The sequence below is a fragment of the Manis pentadactyla genome, chromosome 8 (genome assembly GCF_030020395.1).
Source record: "Manis pentadactyla isolate mManPen7 chromosome 8, mManPen7.hap1, whole genome shotgun sequence".
Classification (NCBI taxonomy): domain Eukaryota; kingdom Metazoa; phylum Chordata; class Mammalia; order Pholidota; family Manidae; genus Manis; species Manis pentadactyla.
Window position 1 is genome coordinate 128,510,844 of NC_080026.1, and position 27,840 is coordinate 128,538,683.

Consider the following 27,840-nt stretch of genomic DNA (forward strand, 5'->3'; position numbering starts at 1 on the left):
GCTTACATGTTTTACTTACTGAAATTCCCCAATACGGGTTTTCTGAATTTGAGATAGACAGACCAAAGAATATTTCAGTGTGTCTGGACAGTCATTTGATTTAAATGAGACTTTTCATCTCCAAATGTCATATACTTTAAGAATATAAAAGTTTTTAGTTTTCTAGTAGCATTAAGGCCAAATTCAGCACAATTGGCATCACAGTTAAGATTTAGAAAATGTTCCATAAGACATACTATAAACTTGTTAAAAATAGTTCATTACAATACATGAAATACCTATTTACGTGAAAGGGTTTCATTATCTGTTGGACTAAGTAAATATAATAAGTGATTAGGTACATAGGCCACACTTTCAAACAGACCTGTTAGTGTCAGAGGTGTATTTCCTAACTGCATTTTGCCTTGGATTAGGTTAAATGGAATGTTCTTCAACTGCTAAAGATTAAACAAGCCTGGTCTATGTATTTTACAGAAAGAATCTTCTGGCGTATAATGATGATGATAAATCATTATCAACTTTGTGTCCTTAATATGCTTAAAATGAATGTTTTGCTTACTCCCATGGAGACAAAAAAGGAAGTCTTTGGAAATATGGAAGGCTAATAAGATCTTCTATGGAAGAGACAGCTGAGAAGAAACGCATTTTCCCAGGCACAGTGACCAACCTGAGTTTCATAAGATAAACGGGTATCGTGCTATGTTTCAGTGTTACAAACAAATAACATAGGCCAACAAGAACCCCTTTGCTTCTGCAGAAAGAAAAATGCATCTTCATGCCCAGTGTAAACATCACAAAAGATTGGCCAATGTTTTTATGTTAAAAATCTGTTTCAGGTCATCAGATAAGTACAGCAACACAATATGGGAAGAAATTTTTTAAAATGAATAAAAATACATACAGAATTTCTTGTATGTGTAGCTTAAGTATCAGCATTTTCCATATAGAACATCCAATATTTTGCTGCATTTTAATTAAGGTGTCTAAACATTATCACAAAGAACTGCAAATTGGTCAGAGCAAGCGGTAAGGAAAATTAAGCTCTAAAGGCTTTTTATCACCATATTTCAGGAACCAAGGGTGTAAAATGTTCTAATTTGGGATATATTAAAAGCCATAAAAGGTCTTTCAAAAAGATTAATGGTACTTTGCTTGGATTTAAGATAAGGGCTTTAGCTGGTTGGAAAAGCAGGGCCCTGGCTGGACCCTTGAGGCATTCATCTTTACAGCCACTTGGAAGATTTGTAAAGGCGTCTGCATAACCTCAAGCAAATGCACGTCGACATTTTTTTAATTCCTTTCAATTTTACAGGTTTAGCATGTTGTAAATCATATTGGGTTGTAAAATAGATATAATGGCACATCTTGTAACATAGGAGAGATTTTTTAAAAGACAAACTTTCAAAATAAAGTTCGTTTTCCTTGCTAAACCTTGCCATTCTAAAGTTTGCTGATAATCATTTGAGGCATCTGATTCAAACAGCTTAATCCAGCATAACTGTAAACTTCTTATCCATTTCATAAAATATTTTACTCATCTCAAAATTACTAGCTTGTAACAGATTTGTGAAGTTTCCCCCCTTTTGAACACTTTCAAGGCACTTATTTAAAAATACCAATTATCATACTTTAAACTTTTATGGAATAATAGGTCTCTATGAAAAATATTTATGCCATTCTCTTTTGTTCTTTAATTAAACGAAAACAGATGTTTTCTGAAGTAAAGCGGAACCATTACCAAAGTACTTAAAGTGTTAAGGTCTTTAATTTTTATATCAGTTTGGTCGACAATTCCTGATTGTCTTTACTCAAGCTCAACATTAATGTCAAGCAAGTTACCTAGGAGACGAAAGAGATCAAAGAGACAAAAACCCCTCCAATGTCTGATTAATCAAGCCTGCAAACAGCTTATTTCTTTTAGCCTGCATGCAAGTATGAAAATGAGATTCTGGGAGCCGAACATTGTGCAGATTTGTTCATTCTTATCAGAACAAAGCCAGCGGCAGCTTATTTCATGGATCATTGGCACTGTCATCAGTGCTACACAGAACGGGTGACAGCTCCTCATTTTGAGGCTTGAACAAAATTAGCAAAAAGTCGGCACAAATTAGCCTCTCATCTTTTTGGTAATATGACATTATTCATTTACTTTTTATCCAATTTTTAATTTTTTCCTTGTCAGCTATCCCTTTCTAGTGTCTCTTGGATGGCATCATAAAATGCCTTCTTTAAAACAAGCAAAGAAATAGCTAAAGTTGAAATAACATGGAAAGTTCAAAATGCAAATAAAAAGCACTACCAATGACTGATAATGCTTTACTTTTTTATAACTTTCAAAACTTTGCACTAATATTGATAAACAGCTCAGAAGGCCAGGCAGTTAGAATCAGTAGTATATTTCAATAAAGAATATGGTGCAGCTAATGTGTTTTACTAAACCACAATTTAATACAGCATATGCTATAGTAAATTCAGGATGTCTACATTTGGATTGGTACCTTTCTCTCCATTGCCATACCTGAGATGCCAAAGCTCTGATGACAGCAAATAAGCTAAGCCATATTCAGTCATTTAAACTCTGACTTTAAATCAAGTCATTTTCTCTGTTATAGGAAATTGTCTAATTTCATTTTCATCTTCAAATGTGCATGCACAGGTTTGCATGTTTGTGTACTATGCAGGTCTATGTGTATGCACAATTGTACAAACACCTGTTATTTTTTTTTTAACCTACAACTTCTTATCAGTTAAAATCAAATGGTTCTTTTTCAAAGCATAATCCAAGAAATCCTGTTTTAAAAACACATCATAAAGATATATTTATATACACATATATTGTGTATGCATATGATTCACCTTGCAATTTATTTTAGAAAATATGTATTTGGTCCATGAGGTGTGAGAAGACATACTTTGATTCAAATACTATACTCAACTTTGATTTCATAGTGCAATCGTTTATATAACACCTGTTTTAATGATGACTATTAAGGCTTCAAATTATACATAGATTACAGTATTCCAAAGGATAGAGAAAGGATGTTATACTGTTGAAATTACTCCTGGATATAGACATTTATACTCAGGCAACTTATCCCATTCATAAGGGGAAAAAAAAGCATTAAAAAATTAACCATAAGCCGTTAGATGCTTTATACAGTCCCCATAAGAAAGACAGTTTTTTTTAAAGAACTGTAGTACTGTTTTCAGCAATTTCTTTATCTCTGTTCTTCTAAGAAAGCTTATTAACAAGCTTTGAACTTAAAATCACATTTACAATAATGTGCCATCAACAGTTTTATAAGCTAATTAGAAAAAGATTAATTAATGACTGGCTGCTAATAAAATGGCAATCATGAAGAAAGAAACCAAGGGTGCTAAGCTTCAACTACCACCAATTAAGAGCTAATTACAAACAAATTATATATGTGTTTTGCTGTGGGCTTTAATTTACTAAAATGGTTTTAATTAAAAGAGAAAACATGCTGATTAATTGAACTGCAGAAAAAATCTACAGTATAAACTGTGCTTTGTCTGTCTCTTTAATTAGACTTGTAACATCTGAAATCTTTTTTTAAGGTTTGTTAAAAGCACAGATAAACATAATTAAAAGAGAGCATAAGGAACACCACTCTAGGTGATCACCCAGTTGTACCCCAAAGGTTAAAAAGAAAACATCCTCAATGCAATGAGATCTAAGGGAGCGCACCCAAAAACCTGAAAGAAAAACCCATCACTCAATACCATTTTGTTTCTTTCCTATTAAAAAGCTCCAACTTCAAGGGCTTTACACAATTTTTATGGGAATGAGCATTATCTTTAAACTTCAGGTAAAGGAATTCAACTAGGTGTTCCCTTACCTGGTTTTCAAACATTCTGCTAATTGTTCATCTATATGAAATAACCAAATTACTCCTAAGAAATAAGGAGAACAAGGCTTCAAAGATTCAAAGCCACCACTTAAAAAGCCCCTCAGACTCTGCACAGACTACAAAACGATATAGAGAGGAACATTTAAATTTAAAAACCACTGAGAAATGACCAAAGTTAATGAAAGTGAATCCGTTCTAGATGATCCTTAACAGACAAACAGCCCCTCCTGTGGTGGAGCGCCCAAGTTCCCCAGGTGGCTGATCAAGCTGCGGACTTAGCAAAAGCCCATTCAATGAGGGCTTTTCTCTCCCCAGTGTCTCTATGTTCTTTCCCATTGCTACTCAGTGAAATATACCACAAAAAAAATGGTCCTAAACTCTACTGTCTACCTGGAAAGAGAAAAGAACAAAGAAAAAGGAAAGAGCATAAGTCAAGAGTAGTAAAAAAGGGACAAAACACATCTTGCTATAGAGAGTTTGCAGGCACTGGATGACTATATGAAACAATGTATTCTTCGAACACACCCATGGTACCAGCAACAAAAATAATCCACTTGCGATTAAAAGACAATGTTGGAATGGAGATATTTAATTTTAAATTCTTAATGTATATAAAAGAGTAATATTGGTGGCATTTTTACTTCGTTTACCCTATTTTCAGTGGCTAGAAACCACAATAATTAAGAAAACAAAGAGTACCTGCCATCCTTCTCAGGGACATCAGATCCAACGATAAATTTTATAATAGCTAATTGGAATATACATTCAGTTTCATGTCTGAACAAACTGTTTTACATTTGGAAACATGATTGTTCAGATATTTCTAACCAAAGAAAGTATTCACAAAAATGGGAAGAAAATCATTTTGCTCTCTGGGTTACAGATTAAAGGGTTTAGAACCACAGGATTTGCTTCAGTGTAGGTCTTTCAAAAAAAAATTTTCAATTGTGATGTATACACCTTTCCTAAAATATTTGAGCTTTGAAAACAGCACTGCTGAGAAGTAACTGTAAATTTACCAAATTTTGCAACATCTCTATTACAAAAATTTAAACAAATTCTGAACTCTAGTATGATAATGCTCCAGGAACTTTGATAGATAAATCTGGCAAATCTGTATTATTTGGGGAGGATTTGGAGTGGGGGATAACTCCAGCTTTCATTCCCTCAGTATAACACCTCATATACATCAACATAAAACTAATAACTAAAATGAAAAGGGTGAATTGTAGCCAGAATCCTCTCAGGGAAACTAAAGCCTAACAATAAATGGTGTTGGAAAATTCTGAATGCTAGAGCAAATGCTGCGGCATCTGGGGCTTTCCTGGGAAAGGACTTCTTCTTAATGTTAACATAAAATGCAAAACTCTCCTCAAACGTAATATACCTCTCTTCAATAAGAATGCCTTAAGATTTCCTGGAGATTATTCTAAAAATAGAGTTTAGGCTACAAATTAATAATCTGCCCAAATTTAGAATACATTTAATTTATTTAGCTAAGAAAGAATATAATTTAATCAATTCAAACATGAGTTTTAAAAAAAACATTCATTTCTACCTTTATTATTTAAATTAACAAACTATTTATATTTCAACATTATCAACTTTACCTATGTTTGGGAATCCAAAAATTTAGGTAGTCTATTTAATAAATTTAATAAAATTAAATTTAGTTTAATTCATACTGCCAATGTAGTATCTATTTATAGCTATAAAAAGAATACTGCTAAAATAAGGTAATATTTTTTAATCATTTATATTTGTGATAACTTGGTTTCCCAAACAATAATATGTTCGATAACAGTAAAGGTTGAAGCCATTGCCTTAGGCCTCCATTCATAAGTTCAAGCAAAAGAGCTTTAATATATGAAAGATTTTATATCATTATTCCAAACTGAAGGTTTCTGGCCTTAGCAAAGATGGCCACAGATTTTAACCAAAGTATCTCAAATATTAATATTAATATATTGAAAATTATAAAAAACAAAATGACTACTCTTTCTAGGTTATACAAAATGGTTATAATGTTACAACACTAGAAGTTCTGATGTTTTCAAGGAGTTTAGTTGGTGCTGCCAAAGACCATCCTAGTTGAGTCACTTACAGAAAAAGTAATCTTAAAGGGTATGCACTATACAAAGCTCAAACAAAATTCACAGGCAACCTCTCTTCCCCATTTATTTTGACCCTGACACTGCACAGGGATAACTGATATCAGCCTAAGCAATATTTCTAGTTAATTTAGGTGTGACTCATTTGATGATAGAAACTCACTGTCTCCCACCAAACCAAGTTGTTTTTTTATCTATAACAGACTAGCTGAAGATGCCTAGAGAAAGATTCTCTTTCTAAAATGTGAGATTCAACCTAAGTGCTGCCTACTTAATTAAATGTAGGCTTTAGCACTTCATTTTAAAATACTTGTTTCAATTGATTTCTATAAATTGGTATGATCTGGATTGTAACAAAGATAATGTATGAGAAAAGACAAGTACCAAGGGATGGAATTTTCAAGGATCATTGTCAATGAACAGAATGATGTAAGCCTGAGGTTATTAACAAGTCATAAATATGCTCAAATACTTATGTGTGCCTTTGTATATATAGTTTTTTAAACAACTTTTTTTCCAAATTAGACCAGCTTCATCAGTAGGACACAAACCCAAGTCTATTTTTCCACTTCATCTCTCCTCTAAGATTGTTAACAACAAAAAGTATTTAACCAACAGGAAAGACAGTCCCAAAGCAATCACATTACTGCATGGCAAAAGCAAAGATAACAGCTCGGTTTATCTTCAAACATGTGAACCTGAAACACACAACCAGAAAACACGCATCCTTTGTCTTTGTTAGTTTAAGGAAATGTGACTCTGGAAACACGCACTTGCTGCATCACAATGGCAGTGCACAGACAGCCTTATTTCGGCATACTGTTTGTTTTCTAGATTTTGAGGAAATGTTTTCAAGGCCCATTCTCAGATATGGTTTTACTTCTGGATTCATTTTTCTCAATACTGATGCTGCACTATTGGTTTCACAGGCTTATAAATGTTAAACATCAAAAATTAGTTTCACTTATTATGGTTGGAAAAGCCTTTAAGAACTCTGGGATCTGTGCCTCTGAGCAAAGGCTTTATCAGCAGGTCCCAGTCACTGCTTCTTGAAAAAAGAAAACGGTACTGATTAAAAACCAATATACCTGATTTCCAAAAGGACACCTACCATGCATGTATACATTTAATTCATAAAGGGTTTCGGCACTAAACTTACAATTACTTACTTCTCAAAATCCCATCTATCATATCCATGGTGACTGGCACCAAGGGGATAAATAAGAAAAATTAAATCTCAAACTAAACTATTCAAGAATTCCATCTTGATTGCTTTAGTATTCTTCATGGGTGTTTAACTAACATAGCATCAGTATCTTTCCCATGTCTGTGTCTGAACAGCAAACACTTTCCAGATGTTTTCTACTTATACAAGGAAAAGAGTATAGCCCAAATTATTGTTCTTCCTTTTAATCAGAATTCTTTAACCCCACACTAAATAAATTTAATTTATTTTACTAGAACAAAGCATTATATTTGTAGGCAAGTAAAAAGAACACTTGAGAAAAATGTTTACTATCCTTACAAATGCTGTAAATATCATGTATTTCTAAAGCAATCTTATTTGTCATAAAGGTGACAGGAAATAACCACCCTTAAAACAGAAAATACCTTGCTAGTGCTATGCAATTCTCATTTCTAAAACAGAACTATGGCAAAACAAAACACAAAAGCAGAAACCTAACATCCTCAAAAGAAACACAGGTTATCTGAGACCTCTAGGCACTACTTTTGCACATTCAGACAAGTAGCTTTAGAAAAAGGAAAGTTCATGAGTGACCACCGGTGGGGCAGACAGGGTGGGAGTTAACATGCAAGCACTGGTGAATGCAAAGCCACTGGTAACCCCATCCTCTCCCAGTGCCCCATTAGGAAAACTATCCAATTCTGAATGGCCCAGGCTTACTGAGAGGTTTAACATAGATCATGAAATATTCTATAATCAAATACCTGATTTAAGACAAATTTTAGATTTGGTTTGCCAGGTAAAGATGAAAAGTACAATCAAATAATGCATTAAAGATCCAAAGTCACTGGGCAACCACCATAACAGTCGCAAACAGGGACAGAATCAGTAATGGATGCTAAAACTAGTGGATAGAGGATAATGTGAAACAGAATATTTACACAGTCTCAAATTACCTTCCATCTCTCTATGAGATACTTATTAATTACACAGGGAATATAGCAATGTTAAAAAGGAGAAAAAGAAAGACAAAAAGAATAACAGCCAGCCATTTATGGATCATGTGGAGCCCACATTTTAATGCCACAGACTAGGTCTTGCATTGCTCTTTCTCCCTATAGCAAGGCAAGGAGCTGATGAAACTTATTGACTTGGGGCCTCTGGCTGAGTCAGTAACCTCATTATCTGGTAAAGATCACAAAATACATAACTCTCAGGTCTTCAAAAGAAAGTCCAGACAAGCAATGATAATGGGACACCAGTTTATTGAGTCTTATGATCCCTGAGAGATGACAGATGAAGATACAGAAGTCCACAGTGTTTCTGAAAACAATCAGGCAGCCATACCTTGGGCCCTGCTGGTTTTTATCAAATTTCTATCTTTAGCTTTACTGGAACTATCTATAGCCAATTCAAAGAACAGCCAACTGCTGAGGGTACCAGCATCTGCTGGACAGCAAACAGTAACAAATTCCCCCAATTCCTAAAAGGATTCAAGAGATACATGCTTAAACATGTGACACAACATGTACTTAAGTGGTGTATTTAAGTACCAGTTAGTCCTCTAAGAATTTTTGCTTCTCACCCAAATGCAATGGGTACTAGAGAAGGCTACCAAAAGGCTGCATATCCCTTACTTAGGGTGACCAAGACCACTGATTGATGTTGCTGCCTTAACCTTATTCGTTTCTCAGTCCTTGAAAGCCCATTTAGACCTTGAGCCACTCTTCATTCCTCGCTACCCACACGATGTCCTACTGTACTGACTCCTCCCCATCCTTGTAGCCATATATACCCACTGGAATCTCTTCCATCCCTACAAGCATTGGCCTTCCCCACCATTCTCTGACATTTCATGGTCAACTCCCCAAAATTTGGAGATGAGATATATTGTGTATATTTGGCAGGCTGGCCAAGAAACTGAACCACTATTTCTAATAGCATTTCTAAGGAAAAGTAAGTTCTAAATGCCAAAATAGTTTACTTATTAACAAACAATTTTAAAGATGATCTTTAGCACACAGCAGATTTGTAGGGATAAGGGCCCAGATATATATCAAACTGCAGATAGTGAACTAACAGTGAAATCCTACTGAGTTTGTGGTACAAATCAACACACTATCAAATTCACTCTATTAAATGTAACACTTGAACTTTTCTATTGAAAATAGAGTAATAAAATGCTATTATAGTCAACAAATGCCATTATCAATGAAATAAGAATCTAGTTACTTTAAGATGAAATAGAGTAAATGCCAAACTAAAAGCACAAGAGGTAACATAAGCTGGGAAGTAAAGAATGAATCTTGTAAGAAAAAAAAACATTAAAAAATGTTTTAAATGTCATTTTTTAAAAGGGTATATAACTTCCATTTATGCTGCTTCTTGCTTGTGTCCCAAACTCAAGCTCATAGCTTCGTAATTCCAAGTTGATTAATAAATACACAGTATAAGTGAGTATTATAAACAGATTATAAACGAGTACTTAAATGTGCCAATAATTTTAAAACTTAAGAAAAAAGAAAGATAATTTCTGAATCCCTAAGATTCATTTCTAGACTCGTTTTTTTCCTACATAAAAATATAAACCTCACAAGCATACTTATGGCTAGTAGCCAAGAACAGAAAACAAACTGACAAACAGCCATCAATAGTAGATTTTTTGGCATCTGAGGATGGAAGAGTAGAGGGTTGTTTCCATAGAAGAATTTACTGTAAGAGTAATTTCATGTCACCACACTCAGTTTGGAAAAATGTTCCCCGGCAGTTAAGTAAAAAGGAATAGTGAGCGTGATCATCAGTTTACACAGACGACTGATGAATGATGTTCTCTGTGTAACTGAACACTACGGAGTAGTTATGGTTTCACAACAAGGTGAAGAAGGTAGGAAAGCTATGGTAGAGCTTTTTTCCTAGAAAGGACAGAAAATAATTATAAAACAACAACAACAGCAAAACATATGCCAGCATGAGCTCTTTACTCCGTGTGTGGCCTTGCCTAGGTGTGACACCGCCCACTGATTCCCAGTTGGAGGAATATTCCCCTCAGAAGGTGCAAGTCAGAATCTTGTGGACACCTTGTGTACTTGGAAAAAGAATATTCAGTATATCAGATGGCTTTATTCTATAGACTAAAGGTTAAATAAAAAAGGCTGAAAATTCTTCAGGGCTGAGGGAGGTATTTAGAATATGCAGTAAGAAAGCACTTTGGGGAGCAAGGGTTAGGGAAATGTTGAAAGGCGTGACATTAGAACACGAAGCTGCCCTCAGGGAGAGTTAAACTTAATTAAAGATGCAAATGGAAAAGAAAGCTAGCCTTTTAATCATAACTGGCAAAAAGTTCACTGAACTAGGTGAAATCTATGGGTGAGTGCCAATCATGGATTGTATCCAGCATAAATTTTAGACCAGAATAATTTTAAAATATTAAAGAAAAAAATAAAACCCAGCATTCTGAAATAAATGGCAGAGTAAAAGGGAAAAAAATAGAAAGGAAAGCCTTAGATGAGATATTTGAATACTGAACTTACTCATGATCATAAAAACAATGTACATTCATTTTCAAAAATTCTGGAAATACAAAAAATGTGCCATCAGTTTGACTCACCTCTCGAGTAGCTAGCTGGTTGCTGAGCTCCTCAGCCTTCTCAATGTCCCAGTCGTCCACAGCCTGGTCTATACGCTTTTCAAGGCCTGACTAGAAAGAAAAAAACCCAACAACTTAAAGGAAGGAAAGCAACGCAAACATTTGCTAGCAATGTCTATGTCCTGGAACTACACCAAACGCTTTATATACTTTGACCATTTAATTCTCCTGATGAGTTGGTACCACTCCCATTTACTGGTGAGGAGAAAGCAGCTCAGAGTTATTAAATGGCTTATTCAAGGTCAGGTAAGATTTTTATGACGCCAAGGACTATGCTTTCCCTTAATAACCATACAATGTTAATGATAATAGAAATTATGACATGCTTATTATATGGTAGACCCTGGGCTTAGTAGTACAAGAAGGAAGCTCATTTAATCCTTAAAACAACTCCATGAAATATTGTGATCCTATTTTTACCATGAGGACACAGAGGCTTTTATTCACTACCTTGGCAAAGATCACAGTCTATATTTGGTAAGGCCATCACATGAACCTAGGTTTGCCGAGAACCTATATTCTCAACCCCCATTCTCCTCTGCCTCTTTTCTCTACTGACTATTCCTGTAGCTTGAGACCTACATTCAGGAGCCCTTCCTAGTCTTGGACTATGGCTAATAAGTTGGATATTAAACATGGGAGGAAACGTATATATGAGAATGATTTTATTGTCCTATAGAAATGTTTTTTTTTATTTACTAGCTGAAGATACTTCAGAAAACCATCATTAAAATTGTTGTATTATCAAACAGACTAGGTAGGATTCATCACACATTTATGGAGTGATACTTAAATCGTTGAATTTTAGCTTGTGCAATTTTTTAATGTTCTAACATATAGAAAATTTTATCCTAACAATTGCTTATCTAGGATATTTTCTATACTTTCAGTTAACTGACTTCTCCCTCCTTATCAAATGAAAGAAAGTCCTAGGAATGTCTCTTGCATCACTGTACTGCTTCATTATACCAGTCAACTAAGAAATTTTGCCATTTTTGAAATAAGACCTTGAGCTTGGTGAAGTAAGTATAAGCCTCTGTTTCCTTGTGTTCATTTAAAAATGCTCACACACTATTTGCCTAGAAAAATTACAGAAACAAAGACCAGTGAGATCATCACTGATATCCGTACTGATTCAAGATCATTCCTTCCACAATCCTTCATCTCACCTAAGGATCTGAGAGGACAAAAGGCTTCTTTTCCTTGCTCCTAGCTGAGCTTGAGATTGTCATTCAATTGCCCCTCAGCCTCTGACCCTAGGCCATGTGGCTCTACTACCCTTCTCCTACTCTGGTTCTACAATTATCGATACGTCTCCAGATATTTCTCTCCTGTGTTTCTGCAGAACTCTTCTCTCGATGGGCCAATCATCATCCTGGACTCACTCTTCCAACAGTCTTCATCTTCAGGGACCTCTAATTAACACCCCAGCCCAGAGTCTATACTCTAGGCCAGTGACACTGTAAGTGTGGTCTGCAAATAGTGCTAGTTCATGAAATGAGCTGTGTCATAATGCACATCAACTACATGACTATGCAGTTTTGTCTAGGTGACTTTGTTAGGGGAGGTGGGGTAAGGGAGGAAGACAAGACTTTCTCAGAGAAGGAAGTACTACATTGAGTTACATTCAGGCACAAGCTCTTCACTTCTTAGAAGACCAATACTCTGAACAGGCTTGTTGTAGGTCATGAATAAACAGCTTTACAATGTGGAATTCTCTTTGAACACAAAATTCTGTTCTTCCATTTATCCCAAGTCTCCATAGCCAGTGAACCTGCCTTGTCTTCATTTGAATCCAACACCCTATTTCTTCTCATAGTCCTTCAGTCCCTTTCTGGATTCTCCTATCTTCCCTCCCTAGCCTGCAACCCATCATTAATCTTTTCAACCAGACTCTAAGCCAGTAGTTCTCAAAGTTTCAGCCTGGACCAGCAGCAGCAGCATTACCTAGGAACTTGTTAGAAATGCAAATTCTCTGAATCAGATACTCTGGGGGTCGGGCCCACAAATACACTGATTCTAAGTGGACTAAAGTTGGAGAACCACTGACCTAAGTAAAAATTTCAGTTTCCTCCACCATCTTGTCTTGTTTGGGTTATTCCCAATTATTTGTTCCTACTACTTTAACATCTAGGTGTCCCAGCTATGTCAGAGAAAACCAGACAATTCACAGGCTTCACTAAAAGCTGTTTTTCAAACTCAGCTGGGTGGGCACTCAATTCAGCCCTGTAAGTTCCTACATTCCTCTAAGAAGTTGTTACATATCTTTTCCAACTTTTTAGATATTCTCAACCCTATCTTCCTTTCCAGCAGATCATAACTCTACCCCTATTTCATGCGAGGCTGAGGCAAGGGGAGGGGGTAAGAAAAGAACCAAGAATATGTATGTCCTTTCTGGGACCTTCCTCTCACCTGCCACAAAGGTGTGTCTTCACTTACTGTGTTCCTCTGGCCTTACTGCCTCCAAGGAAGAACACTCTCTCTTCCCAAGACTAGCCCTCCCACCTGTGCTCATTACAATTCCACCTGCTTGCATGTTACCCAGAATTCTGCTCTTTAAGTTTTCTTTTCTCTCTCCCCGACTCTCTCTCTGCAGGTTCTTTCATCTCTACATACCCACTACCCTGCCACACCCTTCCCCAGGCCCAGCACCTACAGCTTTCCCCACTCTGGGCTGCCACTGCACTTCACGTCTCTCTTTAGCACCTGCAAGGCTGACACACCACAGTGAGTTGTGCATCTGTGTCCCCTCTCAGTTCTATGCTCACTAAGGGCAGACATATGTGTTACTAGCTTGGTGTGTCCCAGCATTTAGCCCAGTTCTTCTCACACAGGAGGCACTCAGTCAGCCTAGTTATTGAGTTAATATTCACAGGACAGTAATCCATGTTTGCATTAGTACTGAAAAGACCCACCCAAATGGGGAACATTTACCACATACCCACTGTGCTGAGAAGTTCCCAAGGGAATTCCCCAGCAGTAATGTTATGGTAATAATAACCCTATGGCTAAAATAGAGTCCATTTTATTGCAGATTTATTTATATATAAATCTTTCCCACTACTAGAATATATATTATTTGAGGGCATGGAGAGTATCTTCTCCATCTTGGGTTCCCAGAGCTTAGAATAACTACTCCTGGAACTTTTTATTTACTTTTATAGTAGAAGTAAAGTATTTTAATTAAGAAATGCTAATGCAATGGCCCAATGGTCTCACCTTCCTCAAATGCCACTGAGATATATGAAAATAAAATGCTGAAATCAAACTTCAACATTCCCTGCACCTAAAATTCTGGGGTAGCCAGACACCTCAAGCCAGACTTCATCTGCTCCAATCTTTCATCTCGGCAACCTAGTCACTAATATCCGCTCGTAATCCTGTCCTGTTTCTTCCACATAACAGCTGTTTGTTTCCCTCCAACTATCTAGGTTTCTGGAGATTATATAAGATCTGGGTACTGTACGCCTTTACTTCAGGACTTAGAGTTACCACAGATCAGTCAGTAAAAAGAGATCCACTCTATTTTTACCACCAATGCCCATGAATGAACCAGTAGTCTACTTACCAAGTCATTGTGCTGCAACAACTTGCTAACTTAACTTCCCTTTGGTTACCATTGAGTCACAGCTTATAGTTAATGTCACAGAAGTGGAAAATAAGAACACTCCCCTCTTCTAGAAACTTCTATGAACTGTTGAGCTTATAGATACAATTTTCACTTAAAAATAAATCAACTAAAATTACAAATCTATCTCTGCACCATCAACCAACTTCCATTCCCCCAGCCACTCAAAGCAGCCTCTAAGGGAGATGGCATAATATCATAGAAAGAGCATGGAAACAGAAGTCAAGAAATGTGGACACAGCTCTGGGTAAATGAAGTACTTAACTCACAAGCCTGTTTCCTTAAAGAAAAAAAAGCATTGGCTTAATGACCAAAATTCTCTCCCAGAAATAAAACCTAGAATTCCACTTTCAGGTTCAACTTTCTTTTGAAAGTTTTTTTAATTCAATTGCCACCAATTTTCAGTAGATACATTTTTTCCACCATTTTTTTTTTGGCAATTTAATTTAAGTAAAATATAGTCATTCCTTTTGGCTTTGAAAATTTTCTGGTTCCAAACTTTCTGCTTCCATAAGAACATTTTAACATTCCAAATACATTCAGAATGCTTACATTAGTAAAAAAAACATCCTTAGGTAAATCATGTCCTGCAGGTTCCTTCATCTCTACATGCCCACTTATGTATAGTTCTTAAAAACATAAGTTAATAACAGTTTACAAAGAGCATGGCTGGTGAGGTCAGACATGGGGCTCAAATTCCAGCTCCTTCACATACTAGCCAAAAAACCCTGGGTAAGTTCCTAAACCTCTATAGGTTGTAGTTATCTCATCTGTAATGATAATAATACCACACTCTTTGCAGGGTACGGTAAGGGTCAAAGAAAATATATGTAAAATACCAAGCAAAGTTTTTGGAATATAGTAGTCAATCAAAAAATATGTTGTTCATATTATACCTAAATGTCAGGATACCATTAAAACAAAGAGAAGGCTTAGCTCTACATGGCTACAGACCTCATAGTTTGTCAAGGGCTCAGCCCCAAACCTAAGACCCAAGAATTCAACTTTGAGTCAGTAAGCAGCCTCAAGAAATGAGATATGCATATTAAGGCTTTAAAAATTATGTTGGACCCAAGAATAACCTTTATTATGTCCTGATCTAGGACACCTTTTATACCATAGGAATGACAGGAGGCACAGAAGCACTGCTGAAACTCTACACGGATCTGTGTGCTTCTAGATGCCTTTTGGCAGCAATCAGAATCTAGTTTAAGATATACCTCAATACAGACAAACTAGGGATGGCAATCTGGCCACAGCTGGAAATCATCTAATGCTGGTGTCAGGTTCCCATGAGGCAACAGGTAACCTCCAATTAGCAATTTTGCTACAGATACCAAGAAAACAGTAGTATAAATACCTAAGAAATTTACGGGTCCTAGTTTTAACATTAAGGACCCACTATCCTATTTGTATGTGGAGAATCTCTTCTGATATGTGGTTCAAACTCTTTAAGTCAATTGTACCACAAAATATTTCTACAGAAGTTTTGCTACACAATATTTACTTACTTGGGTAATATATTCAATCAATAAAGCTTCATACAAATGAATTTTCCACTAAAGGCTGCTGGACTGTAATTGGACCTAAATATCTAGGGAAAAAAAATTTGGTCATCTCTCCATAAAGAAGGGGGAGAAAAAGAACTAAGAATTAGTACTGTTACCTGTAAATATAAATCATACCTACCTAAAATATTTAAATCAGGTTAAATAAAAACTAATTCAGGCTATTAGCTCAGAAAAATCTAGATTTAGGATTAAATGACTTGAGTCAAAGTATCATTTGTTTGTTTCCTTAGACAAACCATGCCAGGCTTCAGTTTCTTCATCTATATTATGAGACTGATACTAGCTCTACCCACCCACCCCACAGCGATCACCCAGGGATCAAGAGAGGACACTGTAACTGACGCCAGGGGAATATCATGGTACTACTGCAACTCCCCCCAGCCCCCAGCCCCTCCACAGCCTCCACTCCCCTACCAAGAAAGCCAGACTTCCAGTGATCATTGTATAGCAGTCCCACGTAAGAATCTGTGGGAAAAAGCATTCTGCTAAAAAATTAAGTTTAAAAAAGCTTCACTATACAATAGTAGTTTCCATGTGTAAACAACTAAAAAAAAAACAAAAAACAATCAAAGACAATGTACTATTAACTCTAAAAATTATTAATTAAAAGTATCCCTTTGGCTTTCATGCCAAAAGGTATTCATTAAGTATATATAAAACTACTTCAATGAAGACTGCTGACTAATCAAATCGATTCAACTAATGAATACTTGAGACATTTATAATGAAACTAATGAGTAAAATTTATTCTGAAGAAATTCTCACATAAATTCAAAATAATTATGTTATGATTACTGAATTTTTAGTAAGTCCAGGACTGCTGCCAGAAACACAATTACAGCTGTATTTAATACAAAGAACACTTTAAAACAGCTTTGGATATTAGGAAAGTAACTTTTAAAACTACAATCCTCTCTGCAATGTCAGGGAAGCAGGTGACAGAAGTGCCATAAATACATATCCGTGGTTACGCAAGCTTTAGCTTGGCAATGTTCCAGACAAAAAGGACCGTACAAGGGACACAAGATTAAGAAGTCTGTTCTGTTTTACCATTCTTGAGGGTTGAGTGACCACAGAATAAAAAGGCTCTCTCAGATATGGTAACATACCAGCCTCTGCTTCAAAGAAATAAAATAATGAACTAGAAATCCATGCTAGTTTTGTCCAGACTTCACCACAGATTTTCACAATCCTCTCTCTAGATTTCTTGAGCAGTAGCTATTATCTGCTAGACTTGGTTTATTCTTAGCTTTTTTCTTGGTGCCTCCAATGTGGACATTCTTTAATGTCTATTTGCTCTGTTGCATTCACAGCAGAGACTTTAGCATGACAGCAAAAGGTGTCTGTGTCAAACAGCGATCCCAAACCAAAGGATGAGTGTGAACCTGCCGGCAGGCAATTATGCTGAACCACCAAGAGAATATGAAATTCTTTGGCCTCACAGAATTTTTCCTTGCCTTTTATGCCGGCATTTATTTATAGAATATTAAGTGCTGGTAAAATCCTGGGCAGACAGAAGCCCAGCCACCATCAGTTTCCTCATTTAGAAGATTGCCTTAATGTTCTTTGTCAGTCACCATTCATATGGAGGAATGCCAGTCGTTAAGAGAACCTAAACTTATAAAATAGATCAATGGATGATTACAAAATAATTTGTAAGTCTTCTTTTACACAGAAATCTCATTTTTAGAATGGTACTTGGGCATAACTTTTTTCTAGAATACACCTAATATGTATGAAACAGAACCCTACTTTGTAAAACTGACAAAAATTTGTTTAAAAAATTTTGCACAAGGAATCCCAGTATCTTTTATTAAAGTTATAACTACCCAAATTTCAAAATTTAGACAATGAGTAAGTCTTAACCATATCTGGCCAGTATCAAGAAAGTACAATTTCATATATGAAAGGTAACAATAAAATTCTGCCACAGAGATTTTAAGAAATACTCTAAAAATCTCTAAGTTTAGAATGGTTAACAATTTAATATCTTTATGTTATTAAATGGCTTTAACTTTGCTAAGAAACAATTCAGACATTTCTAAAAACAATATAATTACGAGAAAACCTAACAAATTCTGTATATAACTGAAGATCAAAGATCATCTAACCGACAAGTAAACCTTTAAAAAATATTTCTGATGAGAACCAGTCCTTCCCTCAAAAGAATAATCTAGTCAGTGGTTGGGACTCTAAAGCACATCGGCCAGAGATGGCCTGTAGACCACTGCTGACAGAATGAGCCTGCTCCCTGTTGCTTTAGAACAGGTTTGGTACAACTGAGAGCAACTTTCTCACAAGATCCCTCCTCCCAGACCACTGGAATCACAAGGGTTAAAAGCTTGGTAATTATACTTTAAAATGCTTACCAGTCCCTTCTGCAGTGACGCTAGAGAATTGACAATGGTGTAATAAAGCTTGGGTTTCAGTTTCAGCTCCACCAGTTATCTTTCTTTGTAAGAAACTTAGCATTTTTGCACCTTCCGAACATTTGTAAAAAAAGAGACTGCTCAGTAGCAGTAATTAGGTGCCACAGAAAGTGATCCTGGGTTCAATTCCCCAATGTACTAGGAAGCAGATGACAGGAATTCTTGGCAATGTTGGAACCAAAAAGCTCACATGCAAAGTTCTTATGTCAGTTCCTTAATGCACATGCCCTCAATGATGAAATACTACCCAATAATGGATTTTAAATTAGTAGTTTTTCACAAGAAAGATCAATGAACCAGAAAACGGTAATGGTCTCCATGTACACATAGTAGTCTACAGCAATGATTCACGAAAGGCATCTGTCTTCACATGCAGGATACAATACACCTGGGCTTCAACCGTGCTTTCAGCCCTACCACTCAGTGCTCAATTTTCATGCTCCTAGAGTCTGTCAACATTTCCCTACATGAATATGTAAGTTATTCATTCAAGCCTCTACTAAGTATTCACATAATTTACAGACCGATGTCTCTCGCTGTGTACCTCAGGCTCAGATTCTCCTCTGAGCTCCTGCCTCAGTTTACCAACAGTTTACTCTATTCCTGCTTGCTCATACCACCCAAGCCTCAAAATGAACTTTGGATAGGCCCCTCTCTAAATCTTCTCCCAACCAGCTTTCCCATCTCTGTAACTAGCTTCAGTATTCACACCATTGCTCAAGGTAAGCCCTGAATGTGTCTCTTTCCTTCCCCATGCCCCAGATCCTCCCACTATCTCATAAGCAATGCAGAGGCAAATATTGTCAATTCTACTTCGACAGTATGTCTCAAATCCACTTTTCTCCATCTTCAGCTGCACCACTGGTATTCAACCACCATCTCGTGCCTGGAAGATTATCTTAACAGTTCTCTCTTCATCCACTTTTGCTGCCCTACTGTCCAATCTCTGCATAAGGCCAATATTTTCAAACATAACGTAGATGCCTCACTCCTTAACTTAAAACTGTTGAATGACTCTCAGTTTCACTATAACCAAAACCCAGTTCCTTACTATGCCCCTTAAGGTCCTGCCTGCCTCTCCAATTTTACCTTACTGATTCCATTCCACTCAGGCTGACCTTGTTATAGTTACTCAAATGTCCCATGATGACTTTCTTCTCTAGAATCTTTATCCAGGTTGTTAGCTCTGCATTCTTTATATACATAGCTCCTTCCCATCCTTTGGGCCTCAGTGAAATGGCATCTTCTGAGAAAGGCATTCCCTGACCACCCTAGGGAGAGTGAAGCCTCCATTTCAATCTCTTCACAATACCCTGTCCATTTCCTTCTTAATACTTTTTTTTTCATGACTTATAACTATATATTTACTTGTTTACCTAGTATCTTGTTTGGCACACAGTAGACATTCTAACTTTCTCGCTGAATGAATTAACGAGAACTACTATAGGCAAGGCTAACAGCAAACGTTTCCTACCAGATAATGGAAGACGCAATAAAAAAATCTTACCTTGTCAACTTTTTTCTTTTTAACAGGTGGTTCAAATCTATCATTGACTCCAAAATACTGAGTAAGCTCCTTCCACTGGGTTTCACTTGAGGTCTGTTCACTACAAGCAGACAGACAATAACTTACATTTTACACAAAATGTACTCAAATTTATTTTCACTGTTTTTAATTGGTTACAGTTAAATTCCAACAACTAGGTCTTACGTTTCAAAGGTAAGTAGTTCAGCTATTAGTTTAAGTTCCACAATACAGTCCAGAATAGACAAATGTAGATTTTACCTACCTATGAGATTCCTCTTCATTCTTCAATTTACCTGAAAAGAATTCACAACATGTCAATACCTAAGTATTTGGTTGTTATTTCAAAATTATGTTTATTAAAAATTGTTGAGCTCAATTAGTCACAATTTAACATTAGCACTATTGACAATGGACCTGAATTAAAACAAAACACCTTTTCTGGAGCGTTTTCTTTTTTTCCTTCTGAATCTTGAGTTTGCGGTTTTCTGTTCAGAATGTTTTTTATGCAATTCTTGAAATTTCTATATAAAAGTAAAAACAAAAAATGAAAAGCGAATACATTTGAAGCAGAACATACATTCAAAAAATAACAAATGTGGTAAGCAATAAAAATCATTATATTCTACCATTTACAAAAATATAAATATAATGCAAGCAGTTCATCTCTTTTCGAGATACTCTGTTCTCCAGGATTCTTCCACAACCTGAGTTTTTTTTTTCCTTCGTGGGTTTCAAGACTTTATTGTTAAAGTGTCAGTTCTCCTCAGATGGGTCTATAGATTCAATATAACTTAATCAGAATCCCAGCAGGGTTTTTTTGGGGTTTTTTTGGCAGAAGTCTGTAAGATTATTCTAAAATTTATATGGAAGAGAACTGGACTGGAATAGCCAAACCAACTTTAGAAAAAATAGAAATGAGAGGACCTTATACAATACAGTTTCAAGACTAATTATACAGCTACAGTAACCAGTACAATATGGCATTATCCTAAAGACAAACTTTTTATCTTTAACTTATTTCTAAATAAATCAATCTGATAATGAGAGTAAATTTCAATGATTCATACAGGTAAGAGAGATAAAATTAAGATAGAAACTCCTTTTGTGTTGGGTAGGTGAAGTAGCCAGTCCTATTAAGTTTTTTCTTCCTCTTTTTATGAAAAACAAAACAAAAATGAAAGCAAGTATCTGAGTGGCCAAAAGGCTGACAACAGACCCACAGAGTATTCTGAGTTCATCTGCCCTACCTATTCCTCCCAAGAACACATGCATTCTGACCACTGCAGAAATATACACAGCAGCATGCAGAAACACATATGCAGGGCTTTCATAAGAATACACCAGAGAAAACCTACCTTCCACATATTTAAGGAAATTCCAGAGGGACACTCTTCATAGGCATTTACATTTGTGTCTGCTTCAGTTTTGGGTCCATCCGCAGGACAATCTGAGATCTCTGTTTTTATAATGGCCCCACCTTCTTTACCTTCCCGTAAGTTAAGTCCAGAATTCTCTAATGTGGCTTCATCTTCAGAATTCAACTCAACATCACTTTCATTTAGGCCAGGAGGTAGCAGCCCACTCCACATCTTTTCTTCTAAGGGGACAAAGATGAATTTAGATATATAAAGTAGACATGGAAAGAATTTTAAAACCATTTAAAGATACCTAGGCTTCTCAAAACTGAAGGAACAAAATGGCAGCAGACTCAGAGACTCCAAGAATGAACTAGTGGTTACCAAAGGGGAGGGGTGTGGGAGGGCGAAGGGGATTGAGGGGTATTATGCATGGTGTGGGGGATCACGGGGAGAACAGTGCAGCACAGAGAAGGCACATAGTGGATCTCTGGCAACTTGCTGCACTGATGGACAGTGACTGCATTGGGGTGTGGGTTGATAATATAGGTAAATGTAGTAACCACATTGTTTTTTCATGTGAAACCTTCTTAAGAGTGTGTATCAATCATACCTTAATAAAAAAGAATTTTTTTAAAGATACCTAGGCTTCTAATAACTATATCAATGACTTTTGGAACAGTCATCCAAGCTTTTTTAATAATTTGAAATGGGATGTACTCCATATTAAAATAATTAAAATTTTTGCTTGTATAAATTTTTAAAAAGTAAAGTACTTCAAGCAAATTAGTTATAAGGCCCACTTAAAAATGAGTAACTTAAAGAAACAGAATCTTCATTATCTAAATATGTGGGCAGTGTTGTCTTTAAAAAAAAGGAAAATCAGTACAGCATTCATTGTTGAAGAATGTTACAAGTCCAACAATATACACTAATAGAGTATTTCAAGCTATTATCAATTTGAAAAGAAAAGAAAGTTAGATGTTTCACCTGTATTTGAATGTATAAAACCTTGAGGGCACTTACTAAGAGTAGGAAAACAATTACTAAAGGAAAATTTCTAGCTGCACAAGTAGTTTCAGTAAAAGGTGGTGAAAAGGATGTCCTAGTTTTCGATTTTATACTGTTTGCTAAAATAATACTAAATGGAGTATAATCCTAATAATTTAACAAAAATGTATAGTTTTTTAAAATAATACTGTATTTGGGAAATAAATATTAAGAGTTCAGGATAATAGTTATCATTAGCTATATGGCCCATTGGTAGAATCATTAACTACTGTTAAGTTTAATAAAAATGATTTTTAAAAGTTGGAATTGTAATCATTTGCCAAAATTATAATTGAATACATTTTCATTATTAATCTCCATGGCACAGTCTATTTTTGCATACATATTGAAGCAAAACCAGTTTGTTCAAAAGATGCCTAAAATAGAGAAGTTGAACTGCTCATGATTTACTATCAACCTGAATGAATAAAATGGGATGACAGATTCTTTTTTGCCGAGTTTTCTGCCCCCCATTGTGATTAATCTAGTAAGAAAACCACCACCGTTGTCTCTGAGACAAAGGCATCACACGATTTTGCATTACTCTGAATAATGGATCCTGGATAACTTTTAAGGACCTCCTCCCAGGTCCACAGAGTCAGATCTTACTACCTTCTGCGGTTTTGGTCCAGCCTCATCAGTTGTTAGCTCTCTGACACATCCTCTCCAAAATATTCTCTTGGCTTTTAAAGAGGAAGGGCTCTGGCATCAAACTGCTCCTGCCATCCTGATCCACTGTCTGTTACTGGCATGAGGAAATCATTTTTAACACCTCTGGCCCTCAGTTTTTTCATCTGTAATACAGAGATAATTAAGCTGCATACAGAGGTATCTTGAGGATTAAATGAGATAAGTCATGAAAATACTCAACAAATAGGAGGTTCCAGGGATCCACTGAATACTAAATTCTTTATGCTGTTATTATTTTTGTGGCCATGTATTGCATTTTAATAATTTTTTATGGATAGCAGCATTCATACTATAGTTCTGAAGTATCTCATGTTTGACGTGCATCAACTTAAACAATTGATACAAATCATTTACTTTCCTGACTTCCACAATTTGACCTTAAGTTCCTATAAAAAATGGAGGTGTGTAGTTTTCTGAATGGAACAAATAAAACCAGAAGCAAATTACCAGGAAGATAATGGAGCTTATGCTTCATGTCCTCCTCAGCACAGGTCGTTCCAAAGAACTATATCATAAAACCTAGATCCACCCTTAAACCCAGCCTGAATATTTTAAAGGTTGTAATGGAGGTAATCTTGACATACTTTGTTAACACAAAGGAGATGTGTAAAACATGCCAATATTGAAAAATAGATGTTATGCTAGTAATAAAAATATTTCTACTGTTTGGAGGAGCAGGCGGAGGGGAGCAATGATAAGCTCCAACATGACTTTGCCACAGGTATGTAATATACCTTTAGTCTCATCCATTTCAGGATTTGAGAATCACCACAAATTTCTGATTTGGCTTGCTTAGCATAACTGGAGGTCTATGTTTAAAACCACTGTATCTTTTCCCTATCCATAGCATCTTTTGCATGACCACTGGATGCTAAGCACTCTTCAAGACATAGACAGCAATATACAAAACAAGCAAAAATGCCTAACATGTGTATATATATATATATATATATACACACACATGGTAAGCCTCTGTCAATCAGTAAGTAGCCAAGTACCACTCAGCCCAGACTTTGGTTGTGGCTGCTCATGAAAGGCATGTGCCTCTCAGATGGGCACAGTTCTTCCACTGGACCACTGCTTCAGCACCTCTGCAGGGTGAGTCTATGCTCTGGACACCTGAATGTGCTTCACCCTGGGAGCAGCCTCAGTTGCCCTGAGACAGGATGCCTTTCCTCATCAGCCCTTAAGCATTTTTTATTGCTTTTTGGACTTTCTCAAAATCATCTGTTTTTAGCTCTTGGTGATGTGGCATTAAGAACTGTCTTCAGTATGGCATTAGCTGTATGTTAATTTCTTGTGCGTGCCCACTGGAAAAGGAAAAATTAACTTAAAAAAAGTGGACTCTACATCCAAATCCATATAATAAGGCAAAACTCAAATAAGGTATGTTTCTGAACTCAATTCCTGAACATCTTTAAAGTTATATGCCATTCTCTTGTGACTGTAAACAAACACACACACAAGAACAACTCTGTGGCACAAAGTGGAGCTGCCCACTTGAGCAGCAGCTTGAGCAGCAGCTTGACTATAAATCAGCCATTATGGAGTGGCTGCTTTGTTACTTGCTTTCGGCTATGTAAAAAAACACTGTCTCTCTATTCCCAGCATATACATGTCATTCATGCATTTGCACTATAGTACCAACTGGTCCCACGTTAGGCCTCCTGTTATTCCTGTTCTGGGTGCTCTGGAGGGTAATCCTTTAGGTCTTTGAAGTGTCTCTCACCCCAAGTCTTCAGGGTATATTTGTTTATTTGAAAGCAGATCAAACTCCAAATTACCCTTTACATGTGAAAATTACTCAGACATTCTCAAGAGATGTGCTATACCAGCCAGATGCAATGCTAATAAGACCACAGTACCCCAGTAAGGCACGTTTCCCTCCTCAACCTAGCCACCACAGCCAAGATTTCTAGTTTTCACTAGACTCTAAAACTCTGCACTTCACACAGGACATCTGAAAGATGCTCTGGAGAAAGGGAAGGAAACCCCAGCTACAGCAGAAGCAACAGAACCAGAAAGGAAAAGAAAGCAGGTCACTGCTATACATGACATACAAACAAAATGACAGGCACTCTTTTACAGTTAATCCTCACAATGACCCTTCCAACTAGGAATTACTATTTAAACCCCTTTTGCATTTGGGGTAACTGACTTGCCTAATGCATTGTGATATGCTTATTTTGCAAAGACAGAACTCTATGGCTTCAATTTCTAAACTTGCAGAGGGTTGAGTTTAAGTAGAAATATAGTCATGGAGACAAAGATTGGAGAATGGGTGTGAAGGACGACTCTAGTCTGTAATTCTGTTAAAATTCGATTTCGAATAATTTTTTTCTCACTTTTTAAGTGCAGAAATTAATGTTAAGATGCTATACTAAATTGCATGCATCAAAGTCACATTCAGAAATCTGGGTAGTAATGTCACATTTTCTGGAAGACCAGGCAACTGTTTAAAACCAAAACCCAATCTGAGTAGTTTAATGTAAATATCTCCTGTCTCTACTATTCCAAAATTTCAATTCCATTTTCACCAAATGAAGCTGTCTTATTTCTCATATTTCTGTATTCAATTAGAAATAATCACAGAAATCTGAGCCTTGTCTGATCTGAATTTAATATTACTTCTATAATAATTACAAAGCACCACCCACCATCATGTTAAATACTTTACACAACAATCAGTTTCCGCGGCTTGGAACTAATTAACTAAAATATTTTTTAAGCATGTATCATCAATATGATTGTAAATGTGCTATTCACTTTTATGAAATAAATGTGTTCCCTTTTCTCAAATAGAGAAACTACAACTGAATCACACTCCTGAGTTCAAATTTAAGTTACCGATCTTATTACCCAGATATAATATTTATTCAGCAGGATTCTGCATGTATGCAAATGTTGCAATTAAAAACAGTATTTGTTTACTCAAGGCCGGGAAAACACTTCCCAGACCCAAGACCCTGCATGGAAAGATTTACAGTTAACCAGTAACATTTCGAGGCTCATTTTAGGTCGGATGCCGCTATAAGAATACTTACAACGTTCAAGAGTGCAAGAGGGTGGCTCTAGAAAGGTACACCTTTTCCTGCTGGGCAGCACGATCCGCACCTCCGCAGGCGCTGGCGGCAGCTCCACACGCTGGTCCCCAAACGGGAAGAACCCGCCCCGGGCACGGAACTAAGCGCCGCCGATTCTGGGGTAGGACGTCTAGTCTGATGACACTCTCATTAGTTGCAACTCCTTCCCAGGGTTCAGTAATTGTAAAAAGAAGTGGGTTTCCCCAACTAAAAGTCTCCTCACCCCTCTTACTTTGGCTCGGGTGAGGCGGAGAACCCCTCTCCCACCAACAGGCTCGGGAAGGCGCTGCGGCTCCCCTTCCAGGCAAAGTGGAGGCCAGTCGTGCTAACGCCCCCGTGGGTCCGGCTCGGCCGAGGGGCTGTGAAGCCGCCCACTCCGGCTCCCTCGCACACCGCATCCGGTGCTTCCCGCCCCGTCACGCCGGAGCCCGGGCCCACCAGCCACCAGCCCCGCCGTCAGCTGTACTCACCGGGCTGGAGCCGGCCGGCCGGCAGCCATCTTGGACCCACACCAACACCGCGCCTTCTCATTGGCTCCGGCATCCCAGCCAATGGGTCGCGGCCGTTCTGGCCTCGGGGTCGCCATGGCAACCGGCCGCGTTCAGCTCCGCTTTTTCAGTCTACAAAACGAAAGTGATTCGTTTTTTTCTACTTCTTTTCTTGCACCCTTTCCCGCCTTTCTTCGGGACGATTTTTAGGCTTTATTGTTTTTCCATTCCCTGCCGTACGCCTGTGTCCGGGGATGAGGCACGTGCTGGCGTAGACTTGGAATTAGTTGCTACCCCAAGGAGGGAGGGTCGCTGCAGATTCCCTCGAGACTGTCCTGGAAACGTTTCCATTCATTCATCCTTTCCCTTAGCTCCCTTTTTTCCTCCCTCCCGCCCTTCCTTTTTTTCTTTCTGCACGTATTTATTGAGCAGGCACGCTGCCAGTCTCTGCGTAGCAGAAAACGGTCCTGCTCTCTTGGCGCTTAGCATCTGCTTCTCCGCGCCAGAAGCTTAGTGAGCCCTTTCCGGTGACAGCCACTGGTGTAGGCCCCAAGGAGGGGATCGGCGGAGCATGAGGAATAAGCAAGAAAACAAGAAAAGTGCTTTCAAGAAGACAGAATACGATCGTGTTGGGAGTGGGGCTGTTTTAGAAATGCTTCCATTTTCTGGAATAGTGTTCTATAATAATGATAAAAAGAAGACTTAGGATACTTTTCTATTTTCTGGTGTTGTGAGGATGCTATAGTACATATAAAGCTCTTAATACATTACCTTGGTTAACTCCCAGCCTTAACTATGTGTACTTTTTATTGGTGTTAGTGTTATCAATAATGCCTTTCTTTAAAGCATTCTAGAAATATATAAAAATTTTGCACGACATTCAGTAATATATCACGATTTAGTGTAAACAGAGGTTCAAGCTTATTACTTAACTATACACACCCTCAATCCCCGATGTCTTTCAGAAGATAAGCCAGATCTGTGGAGTCGTTCTCTATAAACCCCAGAATCCTAGTAAAAACTGAATTGACCAGCTTGGGTCACTACCCTTTCTCATACTCCCATTCTCTGATTCTAGAACAGAAGCAGGGCTGAGTGATACGAGGATCTGTGTGAAACTCCTGTGTCCGGACGTGTCCAGCTTCTCCATAGTGTTTTCCCTGAATCAAAATCCTTAAACTGTTAAGCAGTTTTAAAAAAGAT

At 37.1% G+C, this 27,840-nt stretch overlaps 1 protein-coding gene across 4 annotated transcripts in view; it reads right to left on the bottom strand.

Annotated features, from left to right (window-relative positions):
* FAM204A (family with sequence similarity 204 member A) overlaps nucleotides 1-26,755 on the bottom strand; it is a 30,087-nt gene extending 3,332 nt beyond the window's left edge. Inside the window, exons 1-7 of one of the 4 annotated variants that reach the window (XM_036898785.2) lie at nucleotides 26,620-26,728; nucleotides 22,989-23,170; nucleotides 21,327-21,568; nucleotides 20,405-20,492; nucleotides 20,234-20,264; nucleotides 19,951-20,050; nucleotides 10,777-10,866 (exon numbers count right to left, since the gene is read on the bottom strand). In XM_036898785.2, coding sequence (XP_036754680.2) covers nucleotides 10,777-10,866; nucleotides 19,951-20,050; nucleotides 20,234-20,264; nucleotides 20,405-20,492; nucleotides 21,327-21,560 — 543 coding nt within the window. In that variant the 5' untranslated portion in view covers nucleotides 21,561-21,568; nucleotides 22,989-23,170; nucleotides 26,620-26,728. Of the gene's footprint in view, nucleotides 1-10,776; nucleotides 10,867-19,950; nucleotides 20,051-20,233; nucleotides 20,265-20,404; nucleotides 20,493-21,326; nucleotides 21,569-22,988; nucleotides 23,171-26,110; nucleotides 26,594-26,619 lie in introns of those variants that run through there. The other 3 variants (XM_036898786.2, XM_036898788.2, XM_036898789.2) reach the window with 3 other exon arrangements.
* Nucleotides 26,756-27,840: the final 1,085 nt, after the last annotated feature.